The sequence below is a fragment of the Artemia sp. Qi Xiang Cuo genome, chromosome 11 (genome assembly GCF_049724085.1).
Source record: "Artemia sp. Qi Xiang Cuo chromosome 11, ASM4972408v1, whole genome shotgun sequence".
NCBI classification, from domain to species: domain Eukaryota; kingdom Metazoa; phylum Arthropoda; class Branchiopoda; order Anostraca; family Artemiidae; genus Artemia; species Artemia sp. Qi Xiang Cuo.
Genome location: NC_142804.1, coordinates 17014134 through 17028264, shown reverse-complemented (window position 1 = coordinate 17028264; position 14131 = coordinate 17014134). Strand labels below are relative to the sequence as shown.

The 14131-nt window shown below is 37.3% G+C and overlaps 2 protein-coding genes across 2 annotated transcripts in view; one reads left to right on the top strand and one right to left on the bottom strand.

Annotated features, from left to right (window-relative positions):
• The window catches only part of Uba2 (Ubiquitin-like activating enzyme 2), a 73274-nt gene extending 71255 nt beyond the window's left edge, over positions 1-2019 (bottom strand). Inside the window, exon 1 of the mRNA XM_089096342.1 lies at positions 1886-2019. Coding sequence (XP_088952468.1) covers positions 1886-1987 — 102 coding nt within the window. The 5' untranslated portion in view covers positions 1988-2019. The remainder of the gene's footprint in view (positions 1-1885) is intronic.
• Positions 2020-2138: 119 nt separating this feature from the next.
• The window catches only part of Hpr1 (THO complex 1-like protein Hpr1), an 81653-nt gene continuing 69660 nt past the window's right edge, over positions 2139-14131 (top strand). Inside the window, exon 1 of the mRNA XM_089096340.1 lies at positions 2139-2186. Coding sequence (XP_088952466.1) covers positions 2169-2186 — 18 coding nt within the window. The 5' untranslated portion in view covers positions 2139-2168. The remainder of the gene's footprint in view (positions 2187-14131) is intronic.

Here is a 14131-nt window from a genome sequence, read left to right as displayed (position 1 = left end):
AAATTGCCATTTATAGCTGATTCAGGAATGGTAATTAATATTTTCAGTAGTCTTGATGGTAAAATGTTATTTAAGCAGCATTCACAAGCATGACTAGCTAGAATCCCATGTCTAGACACGTGTCTAGCCAGAATTCAATGTCTAGGCAATGACCATTCACAAGTAAAATTTGGTGCTTAGCCAAAACTTCAAATTGTCATTTCTAGCCAATCAAGAGAGCTTATTTGGGAAAAACTTTCAAAATTGTAATCCCTTTTTTTACTGTCACAAGATAATGGATCAGATAAGCAAAACAATTGCCTTAATGTGCTTCACTATTATGCCTGATGTTGCATATTTGCCTAAAATGAAAAAAACAATTGATGAGAAAACAAAAATTAAATTTTGGTTTAAAAATGTAAACATAAATGATGAAAAAGTGGAACTTGACACATTCTGATTGGCTGTAATTGAAAATCCTAGACATTAAGTTCTAGAGTCTAGAACTCAATGTCTAGCCAAGCGCCTTGTCTAGCACATCAAGCTAAGCGCTGAATTTGGTAAAGTTCTACAAAATCATATTATTGAGTTAGGACAAAAGTGAATACACCATTCAATGCCTTTTTTTATGCTGATTATGAATATAATAAGCATTTCTATCGGAAATGAGTTTCAGTTTCCCCCCATATATAGGCCAATTCAGGGTTAGGTTAGGTATAGCCTATATAGGGGGGGCTGAAATTCATTTCTGATAGAAATGCTTATTATATTCGTAATCAGCATAAAAAAAGGCATCAAATGGTGTATTCCCTTAATTCCTAACTCAATAATATGATTTTGTAGAACTTTACCCTGAATTTTACTTGTGAACAGTTGTTGCCTAGACATTGAATTCTGGCTAGACATGGGATTCTAGCTAGACACACTTGTGAATGCTGCTTTAGAAAACAAATTTACAAAAAGGGCTTGAAACCCCTCAAAAATGATTTCGGAGAAAAACATCAGGTAAAATTCTACTTTAGCTACTTCTGGCTATCTTGGAAAGGAGTTTGGTTAGGAAAATGAAATTTTCAGGGATAGATCTACAGGCTACAGTATGTACTGGGAAGGTATTTTGAAGTATCTACCTCCCTTCTTTCTCCCTCTTCAAGGCCGTGACCTTTGATGACCTTTAAAAATATATGTGTTATAAAAGTGAAACCATGCAAAATAAATCTTCTGCTTAAAATGAAGTCCAACAAAATTGTTTTCAGCTTCACAACTTTCCTCAAACCTCATTTATAGAGTTTTAAGGATATGCAAATACATCTCATAAATTTTGAAAATTAACATTGATACGGCTTAAAATACTACTCAAATAACAGGAATTGCATTTTCAGAACTAAAGCCAGAGAAAAAGAATCTTATAATTGAAAATTAGGGTAAAATGTTGTTTTGTCAAAATTTCAATAGGTATAGACTTGTCATGTAGGCAAATTTCAGGATCCTCTAGAGGGAGAAGGAGAGGAGATAAGTACTTCAAAATACCTTCCCATGACATATTTTAGCCTGTAGACCCATCCCTGAAAGTTTCAGTTTCCTAACCTCAGCCCTTTCCAATATAGGTAAAAGTAACTAAAGTAGAATTTTACCAAACATCATTTTTAAGGGTTTTAGGCACATTTTCAAGATTTCTCTAAACTTAATAATGTATTCACTTTTATTCTAGCTAAATTATGTTGTCAGATGCAAATTTCCTCTAAGAGAGGGGAAAGTAGGCTAATTTCTCAAGATATACTAGCTACACAAACGCAAAAACAAACCTTGCACATTGTCTGATGAAGAATTGTAGCCTACACCATGAGCTAGCCTACTCTAACCTTAGTTGTCTGGCTATAAAGAAACTGGACGTTTTTGCATTACTCACTATTTCAATGTCACGAAAGCCACTAAGGGCAAGGTTTTTGAGCAGCTCACAGCCAATACCACCAGCCCCGACCACAAGAATTTTATTTTTCACCATGCCCATTATAAATTTTAAATCTTAGCGTCTATTTCTTCCTAAACGTGAATTTTACAAGTGATTCATGAATTTCATCAAATGTTTTAAAAGTAGATGGCTAAGATAGCTAATTAGAAATATGAAAATAGATGGCAATAAATTAGGAATACTTCAAAGTTTTAGAGCCTGTTTTAAATATTTTAGTACTATGGAACATAACTGTCAAGTTAGTAGCAAATGGAACTTAAGTAACAAATAATTACATGAGTATTTAAATTATTTTTTTTAACTCTATACAAACTACTTTTCTCTAACTTGGGAAGTAATTAGGTTAGTAAAATGAAGCTTTAAGGGATGGATCTACAGACTAAAGTTGGTCCCAGGAAAGTATTTTGAAGTACCTACTTCCACTCCTTCCTCTAGAAGGTACTGACATTTGACAAACTTTAAAAATCTTTATTTGATAAAAGTGAAATCTTCAAAATAGATCTTCTTCTTAAGCAAAGTACAAGAAAACTTCACAAAGCTGTTCAATCCCAATTTGGTAAGCCTAGGCCTAAATATCTAAGTGGTGCAATCATTTAGCTAGGATGAAAGTGAAAACGTCATTTGATGCCTTTTTATGCTATTTCATAATTTATTAGTTGGTTCTGGGGCTAATTGCATCTTGAGCCCTTAAAGGGGCCCCAAAGGTGTTTAATTTTTGCAACCATGCAAAGAAGTCATCAACACTAGTTAAGCTGTTGAAAAGTGGTTAAAAATATATTACTAATTTACAAATTAAGTTGTTTAACAATAATATATAAAAAATTACTTATTTATAACAATTCAAACCTCATTTATTAGGCAACTCAAATATAGGCTAAACTGTTTTCATACCATTTCAAGTTTTTTGAATGCCATCAACAAAAATAGCACTGAATTTTGCAATTTAAAACTTTTCTGTCAACAATTCAGGGTATATTCCAATTCAGGGGAAATACCTTTACCAATATAAAATACTTTTGGGGCCCTTTTAAGGGCTCTAGATGCAATTAGCCCCAGAAGCAATTATTGAATTATGAAAGAGCATAAAAAAGGCAACAAATGATGTTTTCACTTTCATCCTACCTAAATTATTGCACCGCCTAGATATTTACCTACAATTTAAGATGTTTCAAAGATCTGCAAATATGTTTCCTAAATTTAGAAAAAAACCCATTGATATGGCTAAAAATTTTACTCAAATAACAGGAGTTCCATTTCCAGAATTAAAACCAGAGAAAAAGATACTGAAAATTAAGGTATAATGATGTTTTGTCTAATTCCAATAGATATGTCTAAATTTCCAAGTAGGCATATTCAAAGACATAGAAATCAGATGAGGGTTAACATAGTAGATATGGCAATGCCTTCCTGAATTATGTTTTTGGCCCTGGATTCTTTAACCTAGGCTACTGAGTGTTTTATTTTCCTAACCACTTTGATAGCAAAATGGTGTTTGTCTTGAATTTTACCTTAATTTTCCTTTGATATAATTGAAATGTCTGAATTCTAAAATATGCAATCAACTAGCCTAGGTCTATTGTATAGAATAGCCTATATGTCTACTGCAATCTAGTTTAAAAAAAACAAAGACTAATTAGGCTGCTATAGGTACAGTAGTAAATACCCAAATAATATGCAGTATGATTACAGCATTCAAATGCTACAGAAGGAAACACTATAAAGTACTTAAAACTGCTTTAGACCCTTGTAAAATGCTTAGGCTAATTAACCTAGACCTAAGCTGTATCATTCCTTAAAAAAGACTATACCAGTTTACAGGTCTATTATTAAGAACTCCTATTAAATTTACAGTTTTCAACACAATTTAGCTAGAATGAAAGTGAATATATCATGTGATGCTTTTTGAATGCTCTTTCATAATTCAGTAATTGCTTCTGGGGCAATTACATTATTTATGTACTTGTACTTGTAGTGGGACTCAAGCATCTCAGCTCTACCTGGTGTCCAGTAGCTTGATTATTCTGGTAAACCAAGAGTCTTGGTCATTTGTGAGTGGCTAAATCAATTTGAGCCAAGACTTATCCCATCTTTGTCCATACTTCTTGAAGCCATCAAGTGGTTCTAGGTCTGCCTTGATGTGGGCAAGCCATGTTTTCTTCTGTCTCTTTGTCACTTGTTCCATCCCTGAAGAGGTGTACATCTAAGGGCTTTAGTGACAAAAGGTGTTTTGTGGGAGGCAAATTGCATGGTCAAACCATCAGAGTCTTCTTTGTATCAATATAGTGGGCAAATCATAAGGTTGATTGCAAATTTTGCAGAATTCATCATTGCTGAGTCAATCACAGAGTTGGATGCCAATGATTCTCCTTGTGGATGAATGGTCAAATGTATTAGAAGACTGGCAGGATCAATACAAGATTCTAGGATCTTGCCATTATTTGATGTTAAAAGTAAACATCACCATCTGGTAGAGTCAAGGGTTAATTTAAAGCTGAAATATTGGAAGGGTAACTACCTCCCAGGAAGTTATGATGATGGTAGACTCCAGGATGAAAATTTAAGAGACTTTCCAGGAACAGTTGAATACTAAATTTGAGAGTTTAAAATTTGATAATGTGGAAGATGGTTGGAGCAATTTTAGAAAAATAATTTGTGAAGTTGCTGAAGGTGTCTTAGGGAAAAAACCTTGGACTGCAACTAATAATATTAGTAAAAAAGCTCTATATTTAATAGAAAGGAGAAAGAATTTGTACAAGAATTCTTTGAGTGATAGATCATATGAAAACAAAAGGAATGTAAAGAAAGTGGAGAAAGCATTAAAATATGAACTAACAAAGTGTGAAGTGGAGGCTATGGATAAAATTGCCAAGGATCTGGAAGATGCAGCTAGATGGCATAATAGTAAAATACTGTATTGGCATGTTAACAAATTGAAAGGGAGTAGTCAATCTGCACCTGGCCCAGTTGAAAATAGGAATGGGGCTGCAATTAGCAATAAGGAAAAAACTAAAGAGAGATGGGCCAAACATTTTGTGAATTTGCTTAACCAAGATAGACTTGTAGGAAAAGATATAGAGGAAAATGGAAAAGTTTGTGATACCTTGGATGTGAGGTAAGAATTATTTTGTGAGGAGAAATTAGTGACAGTACTAATAGGATCAAAAAATAATAAGGCCCCGCGTGCTGATAAGTGTGGTAAATCAGTTTCTTAAATATGGTGGCTATGAAGTTAGAAATAAGTTGCTGAAGATTATGAATATGATTTTTGAAAAAGGGGAAGTACCTAAAATTTTAGGAAAACCTAAATTAAGCCACTTTATAAGAAAGGTGATAAAAGTGAGTGTGGTGATTGTTGAGCCATTAGTCTGGTCTCTGTAGGTAGTAAATTTACTTAGTTATGTGATACTTTTTAAACTGAGAGATGCTGTTGACAAAGTTTTAAGAGAAGAACAGTGCGGTTTTAGAAAAGATAGAGGATGTGTCAACCAAATTTTCACTGTTAGGCTAATAATTGAGAAGTGCCTGAGTTTTCAAACACCTTTGGTCCTCAGTTTTATAGATTATGAGCAAGCGTTTGAGTCTGTCAATAGAAGAGCTTTAGTAAATGTTTTATCCTTGTATGGTATACCAGACAAATACATCCTTGTATGATATACCAGACAAATACATTAAATTAATTAGTGCTATGTACAAGAATAATTCTGCTGCAGTTAAGGTAGGAAATGAGGTTAGCAGCTGGTTTTGTATTAAATTGGGAGTTAAGCAGGGTTGTGTTCTATACCCTTTTATATGGATTATTGTGATGGACTATGTCTTAAAGAGCACAGGAAAGGCAATGGGAGACCACAGAATCAAATGGGGAGGAAAAAGTCTCCTGGACTTAGATTATGCTGATGATTTAAGCATCCTAGATGAAAGTGTGAGCAAAATGAATGAAGTTTTAGAGGTTTTTTGAGTACAGGGTGTTAGAATAGGTTTGAAAATTAATGTTAAGAAGACTAAGTCACTAAGGCTAGGAATAAGTGAAGATGAAAAGGTGATGCTGGGTAATGAAAAGATTGAACAGGTGGGCAGCTTCATTTACCTTTGTAGTATTTTTAGTAATGATGGTGGAGTGGTGAAGATGTTAAAAGTAGAATGGCCAAGGCTCAGGGTGTTTTTTCACAGTTCAAAAAAGTTTGGAAGAATAGGAAGATAAGTCTGTAAACCAAGATTAGCATATTAGAAGCTACAGTGATGACAGTGGTCAAATATGGCTCTGAATCATGGATGCTCTGAAAAGCAGATGAAGATTTGTTAGATGTTTTCCTGAGAAATTGCTTAAGGATTGTTCTGGGTACCTGGCTGACTGACCATATGTCAAACAATAGGGTATACCAAAAATGTGGTTCAATACTGCTCTCTAGGGACATAATGAAAGAAAGGTTGAGGTGGCTAGGGCATGTTGTGCAGATGAAGGATGACAGATTTCCAAAGATTGTTCTTTTTGGCCAACTGTCTAGGGCTAAACGGAAAGCAGGTTGTCCTTGTCTGGGGTGGGAGGACATCATAAAGAAAGATTTAAGAGAAATGGGAACTTTGTGGGTGGGTGTTAAAAGGGAGGCTTTGAAGAGATTGGGGTGGAGGAGAAGCGTGCGTAGCTGTGTTGGTCTCAGGCGACTTGGTGCTGCAGTGAGTTGTTAGTAGTATTAGTAGTAGTATTAAGGGCTTGTATGCCAGATGCTTTTCATAGTCCATGTCTAATTCTGTATAGTAGGACAGACCAAACAAGGGCCTGATATAACCTTATTTTTGTCTTCAAGAGGACTTTTTTCTGGTTCCATAAAGAGGACTTTAGCTGGGTGAAGACTCCAATTGCTGAAGCAATTCTTGAATGAATTTCTGATGCACATCCTCATATGGGGAGTACCTCAGAACCTAGGTACTTGAATTCAGGTATCTTGTCTATGGGCAACTGTTCTAGTAAGATTGGGGGGGGGGTTTAGATGGTATACCAGATGCCTAGACTTTTGCATTCAAGGAGCTTTTCTCAGGCCTACCAGAGAGGATTCTTTAGCTACTTTTGATAGAATGGATTGGGCTTTTGAATGAGACTCAGCTAATAAGTTAATATCATCAGTGTTGTCCAGATCAGTGGTCACAAAATTGGGACTTACTTTAATGCCTAAGAAGGTTGTCATTGCTCTTGTCATGATCTAGTTGATTGTGAATTCAAATAAGATGGAAGACAATATACATCCCTGTTGGACACCAAAGTCTATTTGGAACATCAAGGAGAGGTCCACACTAATCTGAATTGGGGCTTGTGTATGCTGATAGTATGCTTAAATAAGTCTGACTATCCTATCTGGAACTCTATACTCCATCATGGCCTTCCAGATTCCATCCCTTAGAATAGAGTCAAAAGCTGTTATAAAATCTATGAATAGAGACACTGTTGGTTTCTGATGCTTTGCCCTGTGTTCAAGGATTTGTCCTAAAATATTGTTCACATGCGTGGGTGGAACCCAGCTTGATTGGGCCTTGTCTTCATGTTGTGCTGGACACAAAAGCAAATGTGTAGCACTATTGTGAATATTTTAGCAGCAACACAGATGAGAGACATCCAATGATAAGTGCTGTGTTTTGTCCTTAGCTCTTTTTTTGAAGACTGGAAAGATGATAGAGTCTCCCCAATCTTGTGGAACCATCTCTTTGTCTCATATACAGCAGTTTGGTTTATGAAGCCTGCTTACAAGTGCTGTTCCCCTATACTTGTAAAGTTCAGCTGGGATAACATCAGGACAAGGAGCTTTATTTCTTTTCAGGCCATTGGTTGCTTTTTGGACTTCATCTAATGTGGGGGGAGCCCTGTTCACGTCTTTGTAGATACTGCTGGGAGGGTTTGGTTCCTGCAGGTCACCAGGGCTGTGGCTTGGGCTATGGTCATGCTGATTATGATCCATTGCTGTGGGGAGTTACTGCTGGTTAAGTAGTTTCTTGAAGGGCTCCTTTCTGTGATGAATTATTTTGTTTATTTTTTTCTCAGAATAACTTGCTGTTTTCATCTTTGATAGAGGTGCTTCTTGGTTTAAGTGATTTACTCCTAATTGATTTTATGAGCTGATACGTCTTCCTGGTGTTGGATCTGGAGGCAGCAGCTTACATGTTTTGGTGTTTTTCTCCCAGTACTGGTTCTTATCATTCTTAGCCAGCTGGTGGCATTTGCTTCTCAGGCATTTGAACAGCTCTGATTTTCTGTCTGAGATCTGTTGCTTGCACTCAGCCAGCTGCACTGTGTGTGTTGATATCCATTTTTTGGACAGTCTTTTACAGTATCCTATTGTAGCTTCTGAAGCTTCATAGATTGTATTGCATATGGTCACCCACTCTTTGTCAAAACTCTGAGTATGCTCATTGGTCATTTGCACTTGGGGAGCTTCAAAGCAATTAGCGATCTCTAAGCTGAATGCTTTTCATATATTAGGAACACTGAAGTGATTGGTGTCAAATCTTTGTGGGGGTTTTGTCTTGGGGCATGCTGCTAGTTTCATTTTTAGATCTAACGTGACTAGGAGATGATTTAAACCATGTTTTTAACCAGTATCTGCTCCAATGTACAGTATACTACTTGTAGCCATCAATTTCCAACAGCAGGACATGAATATGTAATCAGTCTGGGCTTTTGCTCTACCATCTCTTGAATGCCATGTGGTTCTATGGCTGGGCTTGTGTCTGAACAAGGTACTAGTAATGACCTAATCATTCATCATGGCAAACTGAATAAGCCTTGATCCCGTGCTACATCTAGCTCCAAGACCAAACTGGCCAATGGCAGACTCAGCATTGGATACTTTTCTACTGATTCTGGCGTTAAAGTCGCCTCCAATCAAGGTGAGGTCTTGTTTTAGGACCTTCTTAAGTGTACAAGCTAGAAGTTGGTAAAAAAGATCTGTTTTGCTCCCTGGGCATCTCTGATTTGAGCATAAATAATAATAACTGATATGCTGAATAAGTGGCCATTGAATTGCACTCTTGCTACTCTATGTGAGATTGCTTCCTACTTGAGAACTGACCTTGATGAAAGGGGGCTTAAGATGATGCCCACTCCACCATATGCAGATCCATCAAGGGATCCAGAGTTGAAAAAGGAAAATGAAGAGTTGTTCTCAGGAGTTCTAATCTCTGAGCCTTCCACAATGCTGCTGATTCGAGCTTCTGAAATGCACATGATGTCTATGTTGTAATGTAAAAATTCCCCAGCAATGAACGACTGGGTCATCAAGCAGACGTTCCAGCACCCTACACTGAGGGGCTGTCTATCTTCCGAAAGGAGTACCTCAGATTGCCAATTTTCTGGAGAAGGTACTGATGAAACCTTGAACACATTGCTTATTGGGAATACTGTAATATGGGTTGGACGCTTTGCATTGACTTGCATTTGGACATTTTGTGGAAGTACATTTAACCATACAGGTCTCCACTCCCTGACGGCACCCTCTGTGGTTTGGCCCAGCCAGAATTGGGATTGGCAATTCCAGCCATTTCCACCTTACTACCACAATGAGGAGACTGCAGTTGGATTCCTCCCATGTTTAACTAGGGACAGAAGACTAGACTAACCTGATGGGGGGACCACACCTCCCAAACCATCACGGACCATCTAGTCTATTTAAACCCGACCTAGTTCACCTGAGCTTTAGTCAGGAAAAAAAAATTTGGAATGCTTCAAAATTTTGCATGTTATCCTTCCACAGGGGAAATTACAGTTGAGCCCTTACAGGGCTCAAAGCAGCCCATAATAACCAAAAGTTTAAAAGCAGGCTTCTAAAAAAATTGACCAGTGAGAAACAATTGTCACTTGTAGCAGATTCAGGATTCAGGAGGGTTGGGCTATAGGCTAATCCCCTATCCCTGTAAAGATTTTTGATGATTTTCGAAACGACAACGAAAAGCCTCGGACCTAATTTGATTTCTCTGGCAACGACACTGACCATCACCGGACACGATTTTTGACAGCAAATGAACCTTTTCGTCTTGCTTTTTGGAATGTCAGGACTGTTGATCCTGACACACAACCAGGTCGTCTAGAGGGCGTGATTAGAATTCTCCAATCATATAAGATTGAAATAGCACCTATGTCTGAAGCCAGTCTGACTGGCGCTGGTTCAACATATGTTGAAAAATATGAAGTATTCTTCTTAGGTAAAGAGAAGAAATGCAAAGCTAGGGACGCTCTAGTTTTCGGTAAAAAAGCAAAGAAGTCGATGATGAAACTTCTGCTTAAGGGTAAAAGAATACTTAATGCTCGGTTTTAAAGCTCCCAGTCTAAACTCACAATCATTGCAGCCTATGCCCCCAAAAACGATTCTGGTGGGGACCCCAAGGACAGTCTTGATAGTGATTTGAACGCCATACTCAATACAGTACCTGAGCACAAAATATTAGTTGTGTGTGGCGATTTTAATGCCAAAGTTGGTAGTGATAACAGTTTTGTGCCTGATGTGCTAGGCCGCCATAGCCTGGGTGTTATCAATGATAATGGAGTGCGTTTGGTTGATGTGTGGGACAGCCGAAGCCTGATAGTAGGTAGATAATGGTTCCCCCAACGTGAAGTGCAGATATAAATTTGGACTTCTCCTAATGGTTTTACAAGAAGCCAGATTGACCACATATTGGTGAAAAATTGTCATAGACGATCGCTGGAAGATGTGCGAACTTACCATGGCGCAGATACATACTCTGACCACCAACTGGTGTTTGCGTTTCAAACTCAAGCTGAAGACCGTGAAGAGATATAAAAACCCTATCAAGTCCTTTGACGTCCGGAAGCTCCAGGACAAGAATCTTCGACAACCGTACTATGTGAATCTTGCTAATAGGTTCGCAAGTCTTTCAACTGAAGACACGACTGCAACAGTAAACAAGAGATGGGAGTCTATTGTACAATGTGTGCGGGTTGCCGCCGAAGAAAACATCGGGTATGCAAAAAAGAAAAGTGAGCAGTGGATCAGCGACAAATCTTGAAAACTTATGAATGACCGGAAAGAAACCAAAATCATGTTGGAATCATGCGAGAATGAGTCCACTGTCGAGTACAAAGATTTTTTGAAATATAAATATAAGCAAGCTCACAAGGCCATTAAGTGGTCTACCAGAACTGACAAACGACTCTTTCTTGAGACAAAGGTGGCTGAAGCCGAGGCAGCCGCCAGTAAGGGCGACAGTCGAACAGTCTATCGTTTCAACAAGGAAATAACTGGAGATTTCAGAAATCCGGCACCTGTGATTGAAAGTAAGGCTGGTCAACTTCTTACAAAAAAAAAACATTGATAAGAGATGGAAGGAATACTTCAATGAGGTACTCAACTTTCCACTGACTGAGCTACCATTCCTTCAACTTGACATAAGCGAAGAACCTATAAGCCTTTTTGAAGTCAAGACAGTATTGCATAAGATTAAGAATGACAAAGCTGCAGGAGTTGATGGCTTACAGCCTGAACTCTTCAAGTATGGAGCTGAGGTCATTGCCGAGCCCCTTCACGAGATTATTTCTCAGGTATGGGAAACTGAAAATATTCCCACCGATTGGAAGAAAGGGGTTATCGTCAAGCTCTTTAAGAAAGGCAGAACAACCGACTGTAATAACTGGCGAGGTATCGCTCTGCAGTCTCTAGGGAGTAAGATTTTCTGCCAAGTACTACTGAACCGTATTCAGTCACAAGTTGACGCAATATTAAGAGATGAGCAACATGGGTTATGACCAGGGAGATCGTGCGCTGATTTGATATTCAGTTTGAGGGTACTCATAAAAGAAGCAAACAAATGGCAGACTGAGATAGAGATTTTCTTATAAGAAAATTAAAATATATTTTCTTGTGAATTATTATCGCTTCTAATCAGCAGTTGTACTAAACCAATCCTGCTCAACTCATCCTCAGGGCTATACTGTGGTGTTTCTCCTCCCCATATAATAGTGCAAACGTGTTGATATCTTTATATTTTCACCTTCTTGTTTTTGTTTTGTTTTTTCTTTGTTTCAAGCTTTTTCCAATAGGCAATGTTTAGAAGTCCTCCAAAAAAAAAAGTCCCCCCAGATCCCAAATCAAATTCCAGTGAAAGTGTGATAGTGAAAGATGCCCATCTTGGCTGGTCAAGCACACTATCTCAAAGTTCAAATGATAGCCCCAATTCGGAGAATAGGACAATGATAAGTGTAGGGGCTAATGTAGCCCCTACACTTATCATTCTTATACGCTTTCAAAAAGTCAATGAAGGCAACTTCTTCTTCTTCTAATTCACAGCAGGCGGGCTATTCAGTTGATACTATTTAGCCCTCTTCTTTTTGCTTCACTCTGTGGGTTACAGAGCTACTGTCTTGGTTGTCTCTTATTTATTAGATATTCTCAGATATCTTTCAGTAGATCTTTTGACTCACGGAGTTCAAATATAAGACGATAGATATCGATTCCTGTGCTCTGTGTGCAGGTATACTTGGCAAGGCTCTTGGCTGATAGTGAGATTTTTTTGGTGTTTGAAACTTTCTAACAGTTTACAAAGCAAGGTATGTTGTGCAGACGTCAGAATATCACATTTACATAGGCAATGGTAAATTTTTTCATTATTCATATTACAATGCCTTTAAAAAGAAGACTGGGGAATTAAAACGCTTTAATTAGAAAACTTATATGAGAATGCAAAGAAATTTATTCCATTTTTTCCAGAATAACTTCTATGATAAATTTTAAAAAGATACTTATTGGGAAAGGAGGAAAGGATTAATCTTATTAAAATTAATCTCTGATAGCCTCCATCGGTAAATATCTCTAATTGGGATTAGTCTCCCACTTGGCTGGTCAATATTTATATCATTTTTTGCTATTTCATCAACCTGATGATTACCACTTATGCCAGAGTGGCTAGGAATGTACTGAAATTAAGTTTTTATGCCACTTGAAGCAAGATTATCAATAATACTGAGACAATGATAAGTGTCAATGTCCAACTTATATTTAGGAGCTGAGGCCAGCAACTCAAGGCTTAATAGAGAGTTAGAATATATGATAATATTATTTGAATTTGCAATCAAAGGTTGGTTTTCTTTAAGGTGTTCTAATGCCATGATTATGGCATTTAACTCAGCAGACATTATAGATAAATTATTATATAATCTCTCACCCATTTCAATATTCAGGTGAGGAAGGAAAACACCACTGGCAACCTTCTCATTCATTTTTGACCCATCAACAAATATTTGGAAGTGATTTTTATAGGTAATTGTATTAAGTTCGGCAAATTTTTTCTGGACAAAAGCAATGGGGGTTAAATCTTTATTCCACTTTGAGAACTCATTATTTATTATGGGACTTGACCACTTCCATGGGGGGAATCGGGGCAAAGTGGGTGCAATAGACTTTGCTGGTATGGGGAACTTCTTCTGAATATTGGCATACTCATCTGCAATGCCTCTAAACATGGCTGTATTTCTTAACCAATTATGTAACGTGTGTGAGCTATTTGATTCATTTTTTGTAAGATGTTTTGTCAAGAGAAAGCTACGTCTCTCCCTTATTGTTGTTAATCAACTCTCCATAAGCAGAAACTTGGTGATTGTGGGTTTCCCAAGACCAAATATGAGATGTATTATATCATTATGCGTTGTTTCAATTTTTTGCATCTGGGTCTTTGCACATGCACCATAGACGATGAGTCCATAGTCAATATGGGGTCTTATATGTGATTTATAAAACTGGAGTAAGGTTTTCTCCTTACAGCCCCAGGGTGTGGAAAGAAGTCTTTTTAGTATATTTGTTTTTCTATAGTATTTTTTTATTGTGTTTGAAATGTGGAGGTAGAAATTAAGTTTTTGGTCAAGTATGAGACCTAGGTAATTAATATGATTCTCTTCTGGAATAGTTGTTTTATTTAGTTAGTTTTGCATTAACATGGTTTCGCTTCCGGTGAAATTGGATTATTTTTGACTTGGTGGATGCAATGGGTAAATCTGAATGTTGAGAGAATTTTTCTAACTGGAAAAGTGACTTTTGCAGATTTGACTGTGCTATCTGGAAGGTGTTGCCAGATGACCATAGCACTAGATAATCAGCATATTGTAGATTCGTGTGAGGTAGGTTCATGTCCCAGGGATATAGGGCAAATAGGAGGCAACTGATGACTGCTCCTTGAGGTAGGCCTTTGGTTATT